This window comes from Glossina fuscipes, unplaced genomic scaffold, assembly GCF_014805625.2.
Source record: "Glossina fuscipes isolate IAEA_lab_2018 unplaced genomic scaffold, Yale_Gfus_2 142, whole genome shotgun sequence".
In the NCBI taxonomy this organism is placed as follows: Eukaryota; Metazoa; Arthropoda; class Insecta; order Diptera; family Glossinidae; genus Glossina; species Glossina fuscipes.
In genome coordinates this window covers 1,112,839-1,131,038 of record NW_023998485.1, presented here as the reverse complement: position 1 = coordinate 1,131,038, position 18,200 = coordinate 1,112,839, and the positions used below count along the sequence as shown (strand labels likewise).

Sequence of the window (18,200 nt, the reverse complement as noted above, 5' to 3'; positions counted from 1 at the left end):
ATGTGAGGATTCAGGGCTGTGACAAGCATTAAGGAGTCTTTCATTAGTTTTTCAATTCTTTCTTTATTAGCTTTAATGCCTTTCAAGCAGTTCTTGTTGAAGGCACGACATCCATCAGAGAGTAAACGTATAGAACGCAAAACATTCGACACAATAACTGGCTTAAAAACGTTCAATTCGAAATGTCCATTTGAACCACCTACGGTAACAGCTACATGATTGCCCATAACTTGTGCGCAAATCATGGTTAAAGATTCACATTGAGTGGGATTAACTTTGCCCGGCATAATAGAACTGCCAGGCTCATTTTCAGGTAGCATTAGCTCACCTAAGCCGCAGCGAGGACCCGAACCCAAAAAGCGAATGTCATTAGCGATTTTCATAAGGCTAACAGCTATAGTATTAAGAACACCATGAACTTCGACCATGGCGTCACGAGCGGCAAGAGCTTCAAAGAAATTAGGAGCTGTTTTAAATGGTAAAGAGGTAAGTTCACTTATACGAGCTGCAGCTTTCTCGGCAAAACCCTTTCGAGTATTTAAACCAGTTCCTACAGCAGTCCCGCCTAGAGCTAACTCATAAACATGCGGCAAGCAAGCATTAATTCGAGCCAAACCGTTGCATAATTGCTGTCTATAACCACTAAATTGTTGGCCCATAGTTAACGGCACGGCATCCATTAAATGAGTGCTTCAATTTTTATAATATCAGCAAACTCCTTCTCTTTGTCTTCAAGATCTTTCGCAAGTTCGGTAAGAGACGGTATTAGGTTTTTGTTTAATTCCATACCGACACTTATATGTACAGCCGTTGGAAAGGTATCATTTGAGCTTTGTCCTTTATTAACATGATCATTAGGATGTACTGGGTTCTTAGAGCCCATTTCGCCGCCCATTATTTCTATAGCGCGATTGCTAATAACTTCATTGCAATTCATATTGGTCTGCGTGCCTGAACCCGTCTGCCATATTACCAAAGGAAAATGACCCTTATCGTATAATTCACCTGATATCACCTCATCGGCTGCCTTTGATATAGCGTCGCTTATCTTAGCCTCTAAGCCAAATTCTTTGTTCACCTCCGCAGCGGCCTTCTTCAGAATACCCATCGCTATTACAATCGGCTTCGGCATGCGTTCAGTTTTACCACCTATAGGAAAATTCTTTTTTGAGCGCACAGTTTGCGCGCCATAATATTTATTACAAGCCACCTTTACTTCACCCATGGTATCCGTCTCAATTCGAAACTTTTCTTCGCCCAGGTTTTTATCATTACTGTTGCGACGAGTTGTGGCGACAATAACTTGCAAATTATTTAAATTCAAACGTTTAAACATTTTCTTTGTTTTTTAATATCTTTCGATTGGAAGTTTTGGAATTTGTTTTAAAATTTTATGTTAAATGACAATAAAAATGCTTTTATAATTTGAAAACAAAAAAATCTGCTTCTTTTCAGTTATTGTATATTCTATACACACTGTTTTTGCAGTTGTCGTATTCTAATAAATCTTATCGCCAAAAGTAGGAAATTGTTGGAATCTCTTTTTTTTTCTGTTTTTTCTCTTCCTCTATATTATTAATCTATGTTAATATACAGTTGCATGAGACTTACGTAAGTTACGCGATACTATATAGAGTATGCGTGCGTGTGCTGCTATCATTTTTGGTTTTCGAATTTTTTTTGTGTTTGTTTTTGTATATAATCTTCTCATTTTTTCAAACTAAAGTTTAATCGTGCGTAACGTTTGATATTATATATTAGAAATTAGTGGCGTTGGCAGAGAATATTAGCACAGTTTAGCTAGAGTTTGCAGTTTTTTTCTTCGAAATATGTGATTTTTTTCGCTCTGTTTTTGATTTCGTTAAAACTATGTTAGGGTAAGGCTTCAATTTGGCTTTAAATGTACTTAGTGCTAAATTTTTTATTTTTTAATTAGAAAATGTTAATGAACTTCAGTTCAAGCCGTTTCAAGATAAAACTTGAAGTTATTCGAATTGTGAAGAGTCGTGTTTTTTTTTTTTTTTGTTTTTTTAGCTAGGATTTGATATTGAAACACACAAGCATTCATTTTAGAAAATTCAATGAACCACTTTATGTGAAAACATACTTCAATTCTTCCATGTTTTTTATATAAGTAAATCAGAAATAGGGAGAGAAGCACGATAGTTTTGTGAATCAATTATATGCTAAAGACGGAGAATTGGAAATTGTCACATATTACTATTCTGTAATGTTCAGGAGAAAGTACTAGATATATTCACCAATATCTTTGCGCAACTAACAAGCCGTTTTCAGTATATCTACGTATGCCTGCCTGTCGGTGACGATGCAAATTATGAAATATATTTGAGATTGCAATCTGAAACGTCGCATTTATATGTGCGGTTAACCGATAGAGACTACCGTGCGACAACGTAAACATAAATGCTAAGAAACAAAAAAGATTTAAATTTGGTTAAGACTTTTCTGTCAATCACAATATTTTTCACAAATATTTATTATAATCTTCCAAGAACTCATTTGGGAATTGCTCACGTCCGCCCTACTTAACAATTTTAATTTCTATTTTTATATTTTCTCTAACGGAAGATAGAGAAAGGAGTTTTTTTTAAATATTTTTATACTTTCTTTCGTTAAATCTTTTCATATATTTTTTTAAAATTATACGTTTTTTTATGATTTTCATTTATTTTATTTTTATTTTGACAGATTTTCTTCTAGTTTAGTACAGAGTTAATGAATACATTCCACTTTAAAATTTTATTACGAATTTAATAAAAGCAGCATGCGTTTATTAAGAATATTAACACTGGATGCTGGGAGAAAGATTTTAAGGTAAGTTACTTAAAAGCATCAACTCGTATCTTTAAGATAAATAAAATATAAATTAATTATAAATAAACCTTTAATATAAATGACTTTACAGATCTTGGGAATGCAAGTTACTGCTTTCACGTTCGCTTATTTCCTCTCTCTATTCCATACGTGTCCAAATTTGAAATGTCCGAGTCAATAATTCATATCCGAAGTAATATTTACTGGAGACCTTTCAAGTTCCACTTAAGAACTCCTTCATTGGCACAGACTAACCCATATTTCATAAAAGGTAGTTTAAGACGGAATGTAAAGCATTTTTCTCCCATGTGCAAGTGCTTTATCTTAACTCGGTCTAGTTTAATTTAAAAACAAGTAGAAACATATAGTCGGGCAAGGCCGACTCGACATAATCCGATATATATACAAAATAATGCCTATATATTGAAGGAATTCCACCGTTATATAACTTTCACTATTAAATATTAAAAATGTTAGCTTTTTACTATATAAGGATTCAGTTTTTAAAGCATCGGTTTTATGAGAGCAGGTTCAAAAAATTGCCTAATCTGAATCAAATTTTTCTTCTTCGTATTACATACGTTCGCACTATCTTAATATATCGTGTACCACAAGTAGTGTAAGCTATAAAAAAAAAATACTGCCACACTGTGAAAGAAATTTCTATGCAGATGATAAAACTTTTAATAAGAATTGTCATAAATTTTAATTGTAAATAAGGCGATATGATAATTTATTGATAATCGTCTTTTAAAAATTTGATCTTAAATCTTGCAAGGAGTACTTGGAATTATTTAAAAATACCTTCATCGACAGATATGTTATACATATTAATATTTTAACTGATAACATTGTTAGCCTAGTCGTCAAGGGGGGAAACCATTGTAACAGCTTGAAAAAAGTTATTTTTGACGATTTTTTTGGACGGACGGGAATAAAATAATACCATTGAGGAGCATTTATTTAAATATTAAAAGAGAAACTATTTTGAAAATGTTTGTAAATTCTTAAAAATTACGAATGGTATTTTTGCAAAATTTTGAATTTTAAAAATTGCCCAGCAAGTATTTAACTAAAAAAGAAAGAAGTTTTTTTTTAAGGAATAGTGTCTAAACGAAGTTATCGAAAATCCCGTATCTACTTCTCTTATTACATATTTCAACTAAAAGAATGAAAGTTGGTGGGGTTACATTGTTTACCGCGCTTAGAGAAAAAATTGTCCGTGCATTGCTATGCAGTTATATGCAGATATTAAAATTTTTGAACCAATAACAATTTTACTTTGTCCATAATCTCTCGCACAATAGTATTCTTTTCTATTGAGGGAATAAAATCAAAAAAAATGCTGCTGCCAATTTTTTTCGTTCTGGAACTTCTTTACTTTTGTTCCGAAATTATTTCCTCCAAACTGCAAATGAATAGTCAATCTTGGGATTCAAAACAACTAAGACGTATATGCAAAGTTTCAGTTACGTTTCGCACTTTATGTAACAATGAGAATTCTAACAATACGGACGTCAGGACACGGATGAATAGTCTCGTTGATCAAAAGCCTCGTATCACGGTCGAAGTTGTTAGAAGGGGATGAGGCCATTTAAAAGTTATAACAATTGTTAAGATCAGCTGACTAACATGCTTACCTTTCGCAAACACCTAGTTGAGCTGACACGCATAAAATGTGTAATAGCAAGATGGATATGTGAACAATGTTACTTAAAGGAAATATAACTTATTTGCTTCTTTTTTTTTTTTTCCTAAATTGAGATACTGAGTTGTATTTGGGTTATAATTCGTTCTCAATATTGATTTCGATTTTATTATATTTATGAAAGTTATTTTAAAATTGGCATTTAGTTATAGAATAAACCATTCATGTATCATGCATGATTTTAGGTAAGGCCCATCACAAGCAAATAAATCAATAAAAAGAAAAATAAAAACTATAAAAATATTACTAACCACTGCAAGCTATTAGTTGTTCCCAGCTCAGCTGCATTTTTCTACCTAATAAGATTGCGTGTCTTGTCTCAAGATGATATGCAAAGATTATTTAGTGCACTTTTCAAAATATTAAATAAAATGTCATCGGAACAGTCTATTAAATGATTGACATACTAAAATTTCGGATATCAAGTTTGTGTTTTGCAATTTTTTTTTTCATTACCGCAAAAACACCATGAAAGTTTGTACAGGAAAAAGACAACATATTAATTAAACAATTTCAGGCGTAATTATGAGCAATATTGTCATTTTTAAACGACAAGTTGAAAATATCAATAGCCAACGAACAAGTTAATGTATTAGGTCAAACGAGTATTAGTATTTTTCGAAAAATTTTTCGGTAAGAACTAGGAATTAATTATAATTATACTTCGTTCATATTGTAAGCTCTGAAGATTGGTTAGAAGATTAGACACGTAGGCGCTCGTTAAAATTTTTCTAATTAACTTTCGCCTGCTTGATATTCGTAAAACCTCAAAAATTGAGACGGCGGAAAAACTCTAGTTATATTATAACTCGGACTATACAATAGTCATAGTTCCGCTACAAATAAGTATAAAGTAGATAAAAGTAAAAGCTGAAAAAGCTAAAATCTTTTCATAAGGGTAAACACACCATTTGCTCCACTTCTATTTTTCATATTTCAACGTGCGAAATTTCAGCATTCAACCATGTGCGTCTGCGAAGTGCGCAGATTAAAAGATGCGCTCGTTCAAAACAATTCTATTTGCATAAGCGTCAATTTGCGATTAGTTTGGCAACTCTGCATGCGTGTTGTAGTCGCCTTTTTATTCTGTGCAAGAAATATTTCAATTTTTTTAGTGTATTTCTTAGCTTTTTTGCTTTATTTGTGTTTAATTTTAAAAATTCTCTAAAAGAATAAAGTATGAATTTAACGCATATGAATTTATTAACCATTTATGTGAAGAAATCATTTTGGTTTACTGTAATCAACAATTGAGCTCTTAGTAAAAGTCTCACTTTTTGCCTGTTAATCTTTGTTTACAGATTCTTTAGCTTTCGCTCTATATTTACAGTAGGCAGGGAAGTGAGACATTTGCTTCAATTTGCTGAAAATTTGTGCCGTGGAATTTTTCAGTTTTACTTTTTCTTATTTTCCTTCATAAGCTACTTTTGTTCTTTTCAATGGACATGGATTGCTTATTTACACCATGTCGTGCAAAAACAGGCCCTGAATCTGAACGATTCATTTCTTGTTGGCTGTGTAATCGTTTTGGACATGCAAAGTGTGCTGGTATTGTCGGCCGTGCTGTTGATGCAGTCCTTGACTCTTCTAAAGGTTTACGGTGGTCTTGTCCTGACTGCAGAAAGCGGGACATTGGTTTCTACAAACTCTTCACGGAGACAAGAAATTGTTTCTCATATTTGAGCAAAAATCTCGGCTCCTTGTGGGAGAAATTTGAAATAATCAAGACTAGGTTTGACGAGTGTCGTTATATTGCGCTGTCGTCTTTCTCTCCAGCTAACAAAGTTCGAACTCGTAGTGTAGCGTTTCAACACACCTCTGAGTTCTCCTTATTCTTTTTCGTCGGTGCAAGTTAGCGATTCCCTAAAGTCTACAAAGAATGTTAGCGTTTCTGCTACAGCTGAGTCGGTCGGTAACATAAAAGTTACAAAAAAACCGGGAAGTCCTTCTGGCTTGAGCTATGCTGAAGTGGCAAGGGTATCTCCTCCCATTGATGTCACTCAATCTTTTCAGGCGTCATCGCCTAAAACTAATAATAATAATAGTAAATCATCCTCTCCTCCTGGCTGTTCGAGTGTGAACGCCGGTCGCCAAACTGGGCACGTCGCACAAGCTGCTCGCGCAAGTGTGGTACCCCTTCTGTATTTTCCCCAACTCATAACTTCCCATCCCTGAACACTTCTGCTCCTAGTACAGATGACGTTTAATTGAAGGCAATTCCTCCCGGAAAGGCAATATTTGTGTGAAGACTGGCACCAGATACATCTGTTGATAACATAAAAAGTTATCTGGCAGCGAAACCCCCTTCTGTCAATTTAAAGCGCGTTCGTATATTCAAATTGGCTCCTTCTCAATCTAGAGCTATCTAATCTTTTAAAATTCTAGTTCCGACTGAAAATATGGATTTCATTTTAAATAAACCACTGTGGCCGGTTGGATCCTTAATTAAGGAATTCATCCCTCGTAATACTAGTGTAGTAGCCCTTTCCTCTTCAAAAAATTAAAAATTTCTTCAAGATCATTATCTCTCATTTATCAATATGTTAGGGGCCTAAATTCAAAAATTCGTTCTACCTTCCTAAATTCAGTGAGCACGGAGTTTTCCTGTTTGGTCTTCAGTGAAACTTGGTTAAAGCCGGATCTTCTTTCGTTGGAACTTTTCCATAATCCGTTTCAAGTTTTCAGGGACGATCGAAATCTTTGGCAGTCCGATCCTATTCATTTGAATTTCCAACTACTCCCGACGTTGAATTTATCGCCATTCGAATGAAATAAACACTTATATGTGACCTGCTCCTATATTCCCCCAAATTTGGATATCTCTGTATATAAGAAACAGGCCGCCCTCATTTGTTAAGTGGCCAAGCAATCTAGACCTACCGATTTAGTCATTGCGTTGGGTGATTTCAATTTGCCTTAAGTCACTTGGTGTTACAGTGATAGTTCTGGCTGTTTGATTCCTACCTCAACATCTGGTAGAGTCGTTGTGTTCTCTAATGAATTATTTGATCATAGTTTAGTTCAATACAATGGTACCCCTAATTACGTGGTAGATTGCTTGATCTTTGCTTTGCCAATTTTCCTGAGATTTGCGTTAATCGTTGTCTTCCGTTTAGTTTACCTGAGGATCCATATCATCCAGCATTGGGTATTGCCTTTCATTACAAGAATGTTGGTACGTTGAACTTCTATAACGTTCCAAATTCAAAGTTTTCATATAAATTTTATGATTTCCATAAAATCAATGTTTCCATGCTAAAATCACATCCTCCTCATATTGTGCTTGATTTCTCATTAGGAAGTATTGATAGCTTACTGTCGTCGTTTTACAATATATTACACCAAGCTATTTCTGCATCCGTTTCGATCAAGCAGTCCCGTCCTCGAAGCAAGCGTCCCCCGTGGTTTAATAAAACAATTAAATATTACAAGAATAGGAAAAACAAGCTTTTCAAAAAATTTTCGAAAAGTGGTTCTTCTTTCGACTATTTCGCTTACTCAGTGGCAAGGCATAAATTTAATTCCCTCAACCGTCAATACTATTGCAGATACCTTCAGTTCGTTAAATCCTTCTTGTTTGCTAATCCTAAATACTTTTTTAAGTTCGTTAATTCCAAAAGAAAAATCTCCATAAATCCCTCGCATGTATCTTTTAATGGCTCTGAGTCCTCGACACAACTTTTCAACTGCCACTTTTGATTTGTCGGAAAACTATCCACATCCGATTTCTAGTTTGATTTCAATTCCTAACTTAGTTATATTTGAAAATGACGTTTTCGAAGGATTGAGTTCTCTAAAATATAATTGTTCGCCTGGAACTGATGGAATTCCCTCATGTGTACTTATATCACTGACCTTAGCAAAGCGTTTGATTTGGTTAACCATAGACTACTTATCTTTAAACTCCAAGCCTCTTGCTTATCTTTCTTCTTAGTGGAATGGTTAAGCTCTTATCTGCATGGTAGATCATTCAGGGTTTTGTTTAAGCTCATTACCTCGGATGAATTCCCCGTGACGTCTGGCGTACCTCAAGGTAGCCACTTACGACCCATTTTATTTAATTTATACATCAATGATTTGCCCTCCTTGATTAAATTCAGCGAGATCTTAATGTATGCTGATGATGTAGAACTGTTTTCTTCCTTTTCCATAGAATCGCAATCACATCATCTTCAAAGTGATTTGAATAATTTGGTTGCATGGTGCTCTTTGAATCTTCTGAAACTAAATTTAAATAAATGTAGAAGCTTTCTTTCTCAAGAAGAAAGTCATTCATTTTATAAAGAGGTGGTCCAAAGAGCTTGATGATCCTTACATTGCGAAAAGGCTTTACATGTGCTTGGTTAGACCTATACTTGAGTATGCCTCACAATTAAAAATATGAAAAAAAAAATTCTCGAAAATTTCAGAAAATAAGAGGCCGAAAGACCATTACAAGGGACGTAAAATAGCGATTTGTCCCACCTTGACCAGCATACGACTGGTGAAATATTGTTGCTCTCTTGACCGTCGAGTTAGCAAATTTGCTGCGAACTGCACACGATTCTCAAACGATTTCTGTCCATTATCTTTAGAAGATTGCGATGAGCACACATAGGCAAATCAAGACTTGGCAATTTTCGATCACATTGCTTAAAAAGCTTTGCGCACGACGTAAATGAATTAGTTCCGGTTACTATAGAAACTAAAAATCTTCAGCAGACAACCGCGTTCAAAGCGGTAAATCCCATAATGTTGCCGTAAACAGGAAGCAATTGCTAGTATTTTACAATGCGGATTATATTTCGATATAATGATGAACATTTTAGCGTAATATGAATTCAAATACGTAACATAGTCCTACCCCGTACTACTGTTAGCCCTTCTCAATAAAATGATTTTTAGCAGAAAGATTAAGATGCAAGGGATGTTTGTCCAATGATGATTCCAGGACTATTTGTTTAATTTTAAATACGCGTAAGCTATGCCAAGTCCAATATTTGAATGAATTTCTCTTTTCAAATTTGATAATTTAAAAAAAAAATCAAGTGCTAATTGAGCTGCCAACGAGTTATTTACCCTTAGTCTGTTAATACATAGACGCATTACATACTTCTAGGTCTATTAACGGACGATAAAATGGAGAAATTAAGTCCTTATTTTGCTAAATTACTGTCATTAAATAACTAACTCTAATTGTGGTAAATTCTCCAGTTTATACAGCCGAGCCAATTGTTTGCAAATTTTCCCGCACAGTATCTATTTAAATTCACATAAAACTGCTCCACGAATTAAATTGCGCAAATCTACGCCTGAATGCATTCTTTAAATCTATAGGTAAAAAATTCTCCAAAAATTTCTTAAATATATCAACAACTTACACTCTAAACTTTGACTTGTACTTACGAGATCAATTTAACAATTTAATGTACAAATAGTGATAGTCGGTTAACCGTCACGTCCACAATTAAGAAAAAGTTTTCCACGATTTGCAAGTTTTCCACGATTTGCATTTGTTAGGTTTCGGAGAATATTTAAAATTCGACCAAGTGTAACGTTTGAAAGAAGGAAGAATGTAGATATTTACTTTTATTTAATGAACAAATTGGAAAAACACTAACTTTTTTTTAACGTTTTCTTTCCACAGTTTATTGACCATCATAATAATGCTTAGTAGTGCTCCTTACGCTGATAAATCCACCGCGGAGAGAATAAATGTAAGTCATGGAAAAGATTTGGTTGATTTATATTCGTAATATCTCTTTTGAACTTGAATATGAAATAAGTTGCTGTTAAACATGATGTCTCTTTGGAATAATTTTTGGATATTAAAGATGGAATTCGTATTATTTTTTAAGTAACGTAATTAACAATTTTCACTAGATGATTTCGTTAGATGATTTGAGAGATTTTTCTTTTGTGCTTTTGCATAAAAAAACCGGTCCGATATTTGTTCTCTATTTGATTATTAAATTCAAAAGCAATCAACTTTAGTAGTTTTCATCGAATTTTTTTTAAGGTGTGCGCTTGTAGATGTATGAACTTAATAGTAGACGTAAATTTTATGGATCATTGCCGAAATAGTTTAATGATGTGAAGTACAGCGAAAAAAGGGCAAAGTTGTAAATTTTAATAAAAGACTTAAGCGCCGTTAGAAAGAAATCACATATAATCAAGGCCATATATATGCAAGTGGCAAAAGGTAATTTACTGGTGAGATAAAAAAAGTATTCAAATCCCATTTAGAAAAACACATTTTAGTGATTTCTTAACTTTAAACTAACCGCCTGAGTGGCCCAGTAGGCAAAGAGTCGTGAGTAACAATTCAGTGGTCATAGCTCATAGCCCAATCGCTTAAGTGTTTTCAATAACGTTGACAGCTTTAGACGCTTTAGAGTTCAATCTTTCGCTAAATTATTAATAATGTTAATTCCGATCGAACAAAATATACAAACAGCATACTCCAATAAGAAGGCTAAATATACGGAGCTGGCACAAGAGATGACAAGTATTTACAATAAAGAGATAGTTACTATAATTACAATCGTGATGTCTTGTAAGGGAGTAGTGCCAAAAACTGCTATAAAGATTTTAAATTAACTGTAAAAGGCACAGAAAGCTGTGCCGTTCTCTACAGCGACTTTGACACGCGGGTTCCTGCAATACCAACAAATGCAGGTCTTTGATTCATATTAAAAGCAAGCATCAAGAGAAATAGCTGAGCCCAGTCCCGTGAGGTAATAGACCCGGGAATAGGCGAATGCCCAACCGTGAGCTGAAAAATGTAGCAACTCACAAAATTTAAATTTAAATAGGTTCTCAGTCACAATTTTTAAGCGAGCGTTGTGTTGAATTTTATTTGGAAGAATATATAGAACATAATTGAAAATAGATACAGAAGATTTGCTAGACGGAACAAAATATCGTTGTGTTGTAATTATATTTTACACATTTAATTGAGTTTTGAATTTTGCGCTGTTTGTGTGATAAAGTGTTACCAGCGAAAGAAAGACAGCGTAACAATGATGAGTTCAGGATTATTGACTTTAACGCGATTAAATTTCGGTAATGGGAATATGGAATAAAAAATTGATGATGATTTATTGAACAAATAGATTAACTTGAATGATAAGGTTAATTTTCATATTAGTGATATATTTATGGTTCAGAAATTCAGCTAGTAATGGTTGAGAACCAAATTCATCCAGTTTTTGGCTGAAAGCATCATCGCTTCGGCTTTGCCCATTCCTTAGCATTCCTTGCTTGCCAGGCAAGAAAAGAAGAATTCACCGTGGCGTGTTGTAATTGGGGATGAAAAGTGAATCTGCTGCGAGAATCCCAAGCGCAAAAAGTCATGGGTTAGTTGAGAAGAGCCATCGGCCTCGACACCGAAGGGGAATGTTCATGACTGTAAAGTTTTGCTGTATGATAGGATCGGCAAGGTGTAGTATATTACGAGCTCCTAAAACTGAATGAAACTATTAGCGCATTCCGGCAACAAGGTGCAAGTGTTGTCAAGAACGCATTGTTACACCTCGAATGGGAAATTCTACTGCACCCACCATACTCACCAGGCATACCGATTTCTGATTAAAATCGATGATTTGGGTGGCACGTGGTTTCGAAATGCGGAAGAAGTGCGAAAACGGGGTCGATGATTGCAATGTTGCAAACGAATATCGTTCTTTCGACACGGTATTGCCACGTTGTCAGACAGATGGGAAAAAATTATAGAAGGTTATGGAAGGTTGTGATAAATATATATTGTACCACTTTTTCCCTATAAATGCCTTTGTCAAGTGAAAAACTGATCAAAATACGTGCAAAGCACCTAAGGAGAAATTATTTTATTAATAATCAGTATTTGTATATAGACTTTGTCCGAGAGTATAGTTTAAATTTTGATTTCCAATTTTTCATAAAAGCGAATTATAATTACGCCTTTTTCCCGAACGCATCTGACGCGCACATATCAACCATTGTTGCTAAAATTTGTTGACGGTAGGAGATAAAATTGCAGCCGCTTCGCCCTTTGAGTAATTGCTTAGAATTGTTAGAAATATAGAGCTATGATTAATCGTACATTTTACGAAAAGTGACGCATATCTTCGGACGAAAGGTGGTATTGTAAAGTTACTTTATTTTCTCCTTGCAGGTAAACATACCTCGGTTTTACTTAACTTCAAAGGATTGAGCACCGATAAGTTCTGACTTTCGTTTGAGCGAAAGCAATCCAAAGCTAAGCTTCCCTTATTGCAGAGATCAGTATGTATTAGGCAAACAGGTCTATTTAACATCTGGTACTTTTATAAGCAGAAAAGTTTTTATATATAAAAATCGACTTCGGGCTTATACGAAAAATGTGAAATTTTTTAATATAACGTTCATACGTAAACTATTCCCTATTGGAAATTATGTAAAAAATGTAAAGAATTTTTGGCATTTTCAATGGCTCTCGTCCTGAGAAATGGCGGACATTTTCCATCATTGGATCGGGTAGCACTACATTGTGATACATGTCCTAAGTAAACGTTAAAATCCTTCTTATTTTAAGCGTTTCATGATAAAAATCGGTCAAAAACAGTGATGTGACATACGAGATTGAACTAAGTTTGCATCGCATAGGTGTATCTTTCGGTTCTTTTCTCTTAAAAGAATTGTCATCAAAATCAAATATTTACACGGTAGACGGGTATACATTTCGCTACTTTATGACTAAATTAAAGATTTTTAATAGGAGAAGTAGTGTAGGGTATCTGACGCTCGGATTTGCCGATTATAATGTTTAATTTTTTAGCAGTTTAGTAAGTTAGTAACTTTGGGTCATGGCAGTTAAAGCAGTGCGGGGAATTTAATGATCGGCCATACCAGATTATAACGGACGTTTTAACTTGCTTCTTGTTATTTTATTTATAGATCTCGCGAACTTTAATATTAGCTAGGTGTTTCTTTCTGAAATCCCGATCATTTTTCTTAGCGTATTACTTAAAATGTATAATCTTTAAAATTATTAATATATATGCTTAACCTTTCGCTTGTTTTCTGTTGATTGTTTTATTAAAAAATTTCATTTTTCTATTCTTATTCAGAAACATAAAGAATGGCTTAAAAAACGAAACCAATCGCGCATTAACGTATTTCATAATATTGATTTGAAACAACCCATTGAGTTGGCAAACCTTTGGCGTTTTGATAGTAATAAAAATAATAATATCATTAAAAATATTCCTATTGTAGTACAAATTAAGCCTAGTATTAACGATGTATATCCTTTGGAAGAGCCAGATACACGAGCCGTATCTGTTGCTATTATAAGCACTACAAACAAAGTTAATACTTTCGATACAACTACCATATTGCCAATGACTGAGTTAAACATAACTAAAAAATCAAGCTTAAACAAAACAGTACTAAATGCGAACGATAGAAATACATACGATATTTTGAATACAACTGCTTCGATTAATATTGCAACTGTCAGCCCTTTTTCAAGTGGCAAAAAATCGAAACAAAAGATTCATTTTTATCCGCGTTGGAGTAACTGGAGTAAATGGAGTGTTTGTTCACGCAGTTGTGGTGATGGTGTAAAGTTTCAGCAAAGAAAATGCATTAATAGGTAAGTGGGAAAATTATTGATTTTTATATAATTTGTTATTATGCAGATCTATTTCATTATATTTGACTTTTTTTGTATCAACATTGTTATTCATTAACAACAAGTGCATACAAGTTTACAAGAAAATACATATGATAAGTTAATCGACAACTAGTAAAAACGTTTTACTTGTTATAGGTAGAATCTTCGGCACTTTATCAATTTCTTCATAGCCATCCATATGTTAGAACATTTATAGAGTAGATAATTTTGGAAAGTCTAATATATGCTCTGGCCAAATTTCGGATCAATGTCAAATTATCTGCTGCAAATAACGAACTATTTTAATAGAAAGGTCACACTTTTGTTTTTCAAACTTTCCGTGGGACTAAGTTTTCGACCCAGGTCCCACATAACTGTTTTTAGAAAAACTTAATCTGTATAGGGAAAAAATGCAACGTTTTTAATATTCTATGATGAATTTTTGTCCATAATTGCAATTTGGCATGGAAATTAATTGTACGGAATTTCGATCATGTGCATGCATTTTTTGCATTTCTTCACATAAAGGGGTTTTTAAAAAGGGGCTTCTTTTGTGGCAACAAAGTTTGTTTTAACGGTATTTCATTGCAAAAGTAAGTGAAGATTTATGTTAGGCCAATCGGTGTTGGGCATTTAAAGGTCGCTCTTGTCTGGTTTCTCTAGTTTTCACAAAAAAATATAAAAATTTGTGAAAGTGTGCACATTAAATGCCATCGTAGAATTTAGAGACCCTTCAGCAAAAATTGCCGGCAAAAAGTTGGTCTGTTGTCACCAAATAACCACCTGCAACGGCCCGGAGTAGCTTTTTCGTTAGAGGCATTAAAAAGTTCAACAAAGCCATTAGTACGTTCTTACATGAACTACTTTTAAAACGTAAGTATGGATAATAATGAGGACTTCAGGTAAACCTTTATGATTGATTACAGCGTTATATGCCCCTTTTGAAAATTTCTGCTAACTTTTTGTCACAGTGCACAGCTTCGCACTACAAATTTCTATTCAAATTATGAGTGGGCATATGGCTAAATTGTTTCTACCGCTTATTTACAGTTGCTACAAACGAGATGACAAAATTAATTTATCCACATGTTTTGGTTTTGACCATAATTAAGATAAATAATGTTAAACTGGTTTACACAATTTTTTAAATCTCATAATTAATTATCTATTAGTTGGGGCGAGGCAGCTCAAACATTTTAGTATAAATTAAATTAAGCTGAAATTTTTTAAATATTAAATAATATTAAACAGAGTTTATCAAAAGTAGTAAAAAATTTAAAGTCATTCTTAGAATAAGTTCTTCACATACAAAGGCGTAGTAACTACTTATGCGAATCTCAGGTTTTTCCCACCACGTACTTGTATGTTAAAGTCGTATTTACTTTAAAAATTTGTGCATCTCTATTTAGATTTCTCCGAGATCTCTCGTGATGATTATTAATAAACCACAGAAAACTACAAATATAAAACATTAACAAAAACTTTTTTTATTAGTGTTTTTCACCACAAACTTGTTAACTGATTAAGAGAACAAAAGTTATAGGAAAAAGAAAAGAAACAAATCCATGAACCGCTTTAAGTATAAAAAGCAAAAACCCGAAAATGTATTAAAGAGTTAACGTTTAACGCGTGTGAAGATCGTTTACTTTTAAAAATGAATAAATTATATTTTATATTAATAGCTATAGTTGTATTGCAGGTAAGTTTGATCAATATAAGCAAAATTTAGTAAAATACTAAAAGAACTATTTTTGTGCAAAAAGGGTTCGCAGGCTATAGATTTGATAGGGGCTTTGAACGTGAATCTTCGTGGACAATTGGAAGCTTATGAAAGATTCCTGAGCACGTTGAATGAGCATCAGCACAAAGATGACTTAAAGAAATTGATACAATTGACCGAAGATGCTTTAAAACTTAACGATTTTGAGGAGAAAGAAAAAGCTATTACTAGCATGCCGACTCACTTTAATCAGGAGTTTAATGAATGGATTTCGAAGAAATTGGAAGAGGCTCAAGTAGATGGCGACATTGAAAATGCTATGGCTTTCTATAACTCTCTGCTTACCGAGCATAATTCCTACGAAGATGACATTAAGAAAACTCTAAGCATATTGGAGGAGATACATCGAGTTGCTGATTTAAAGGATAAAGTGGAAAGATTCATTAATCTATCTAAAGACTTTAGCGATAGTTTCGACAAATTTCTAAAAGAAAGTTCTCTACCAAATGTAAACACGCGTTTACAGAAGACTATAGAATTTTTCGCTAATGTATTAAAGGATGAGAGTGTGCCATTTAAAAAAGAAATCTTAGAATTGAAGGCGAAATGTGAGAAAGCTTTGAACTCTGATAAATCATTGGAAGACAAACAAAAAGTTTTACATGAAGTGACATATACCGACAATCAAGAATTAAATGATTTTTTGCAAAAGAAAAACCTTGAATACGATTAAGCACAAATTAATTTCTATTAAATGAAATCAAAAATAATATGTCAAACGAATATCTTAACCTTTACTTCATATTTTAATCATAGTTTATTTCAAGTTAAACTGTTTTTTTTGCTCATCAAAGCAAAAAACAAAAACTTGTTGAAGCTTTTACATACTCTACGACTGCATGCAATATGAAAAAGCAATGACAAAAACTTAAGTTTTAGATAAACTTTGCTTTGGTTTAAATGTATTTTAGAAATGACTTGTGTAAAATCACAGCAAACAATTGCGTGTCAACGCCATGCCTTGTAGCAACGTATATTTCGTATTATTGCTAGGAATTATTTAACACGACGATTAAGGTACATAGAAAGAAATATTTAGGAATAAAACAAAATGTGACGAATAGCCCAGGGCATAAAATATTATAAATGCAAATATTATTTCAATATGAAACTGACAAAAATACATGGGAATAGGTGGCAGCTTTCCATTACAATGTTTGAAAACCGTCTAGCTGGTGAGCGATGTGTTTCTGCAAATCGGTCTTTCATGAAGTAGAGACTCACAAGACTCATAAGTCTGGCCCCAGAGTGACAGTCATTGCTTATGCTTTGCATTGCAAAAATCATACACTCAGAATTTTTAAGCATTATTTTGCACTAGCGAAGAACGCAGAATTTTTAAAAGGAAACGAAATGCTATCGATTGTTTCGAAAAAAATAATGAAAAATTGGCCATAAAATTGATTGAACTCAATCAAAAAAATATAAGTAAAAACACCATAGTGGGACACGACTTAGTATTAAATTCCTTACACCAACCTACAGGTATCCACAAATCGACTTTTTAAAACAAGGCGTTAGCTATTGTACCATATATTATCAATGTATCATGAATATTGCGGCTTATATCGCGACAAGCTTATATCGATTCAGATCGATGGTTCTGAACTGATCAGTACAATAAAAGATAGATTTATTGCAAGCGCGTCTGTGTATTGCATATATCCGCCCAAATTTAATACACCCTTGTACCGCAAATGATGTAAATTCAGAATATTATAAGCAAGACAATTGATTGGAATTTGAAGATAACCGATTGAGAATTGACATATATTAATAGTACGGGGAGCTCGAAGAAGAACGATTTGAGAAAAACGTGATTAAAATTGTAAGAATTGATGGTAGTAAAGAAAATCGCAATTTTTAAGAAATATAAAGAATTCGACCTTTATAAAAAAATTTTCAAATATTATTTTCAAATGCTTAAGCGATCGTTTTAAACAGCAAAAAAAACTGTGCAAAAACTAATATAAAAGGTAAAATAGTTTGAAAATCAATCCATTTCCTCTCTCTCTCCCTCTCTCTCTCTCTCTCTCTCTCTTTCTCTCTCTCTCAAGCTTTCAGCAACATCTTGAAAAAGATTTAAGTCTTGAAAACTATTTGAAAGGATGGATAAATTTTTCGGCATTTTTGATCGAGTATTCTCAGTGTATTTTAAAAACGGTATATTCATATAAAAGCCTGAATTGATCAACCATTACACAGTGAAAGTTGACTTGAGAAATAATCAAAAATTACTTCAACCGCTTCAGTGCTAACAA

General features: G+C 33.5%; 3 protein-coding genes across 3 annotated transcripts in view; 2 read left to right on the top strand and 1 right to left on the bottom strand.

The window, feature by feature from the left end:
• The window catches only part of LOC119641075 (thrombospondin type-1 domain-containing protein 4), a 76,084-nt gene that overhangs the window by 9,479 nt on the left and 48,405 nt on the right, over nt 1-18,200 (top strand). Inside the window, exons 2-4 of the mRNA XM_038039503.1 lie at nt 2,710-2,835; nt 10,170-10,239; nt 13,612-14,138. Of these exons, the coding sequence (XP_037895431.1) occupies nt 2,786-2,835; nt 10,170-10,239; nt 13,612-14,138 (647 nt within the window). The 5' untranslated portion in view covers nt 2,710-2,785. The remainder of the gene's footprint in view (nt 1-2,709; nt 2,836-10,169; nt 10,240-13,611; nt 14,139-18,200) is intronic.
• LOC119641067 (probable fumarate hydratase, mitochondrial) lies at nt 6-1,347 on the bottom strand (the record flags this gene model as incomplete). The annotated part of the gene is given in 2 exon segments (XM_038039498.1): nt 6-694; nt 697-1,347. Coding segments are annotated over 2 exon segments (1,329 nt in total), but the record flags the coding sequence as incomplete, so codon positions are not given.
• LOC119641076 lies at nt 15,749-17,321 on the top strand. The gene is made up of 2 exons (XM_038039508.1): nt 15,749-15,858; nt 15,923-17,321. The coding sequence occupies exons 1-2, from the start codon at nt 15,814-15,816 to the stop codon at nt 16,610-16,612; spliced, it is 735 nt and encodes a 244-aa protein (XP_037895436.1). The 5' UTR covers nt 15,749-15,813; the 3' UTR covers nt 16,613-17,321.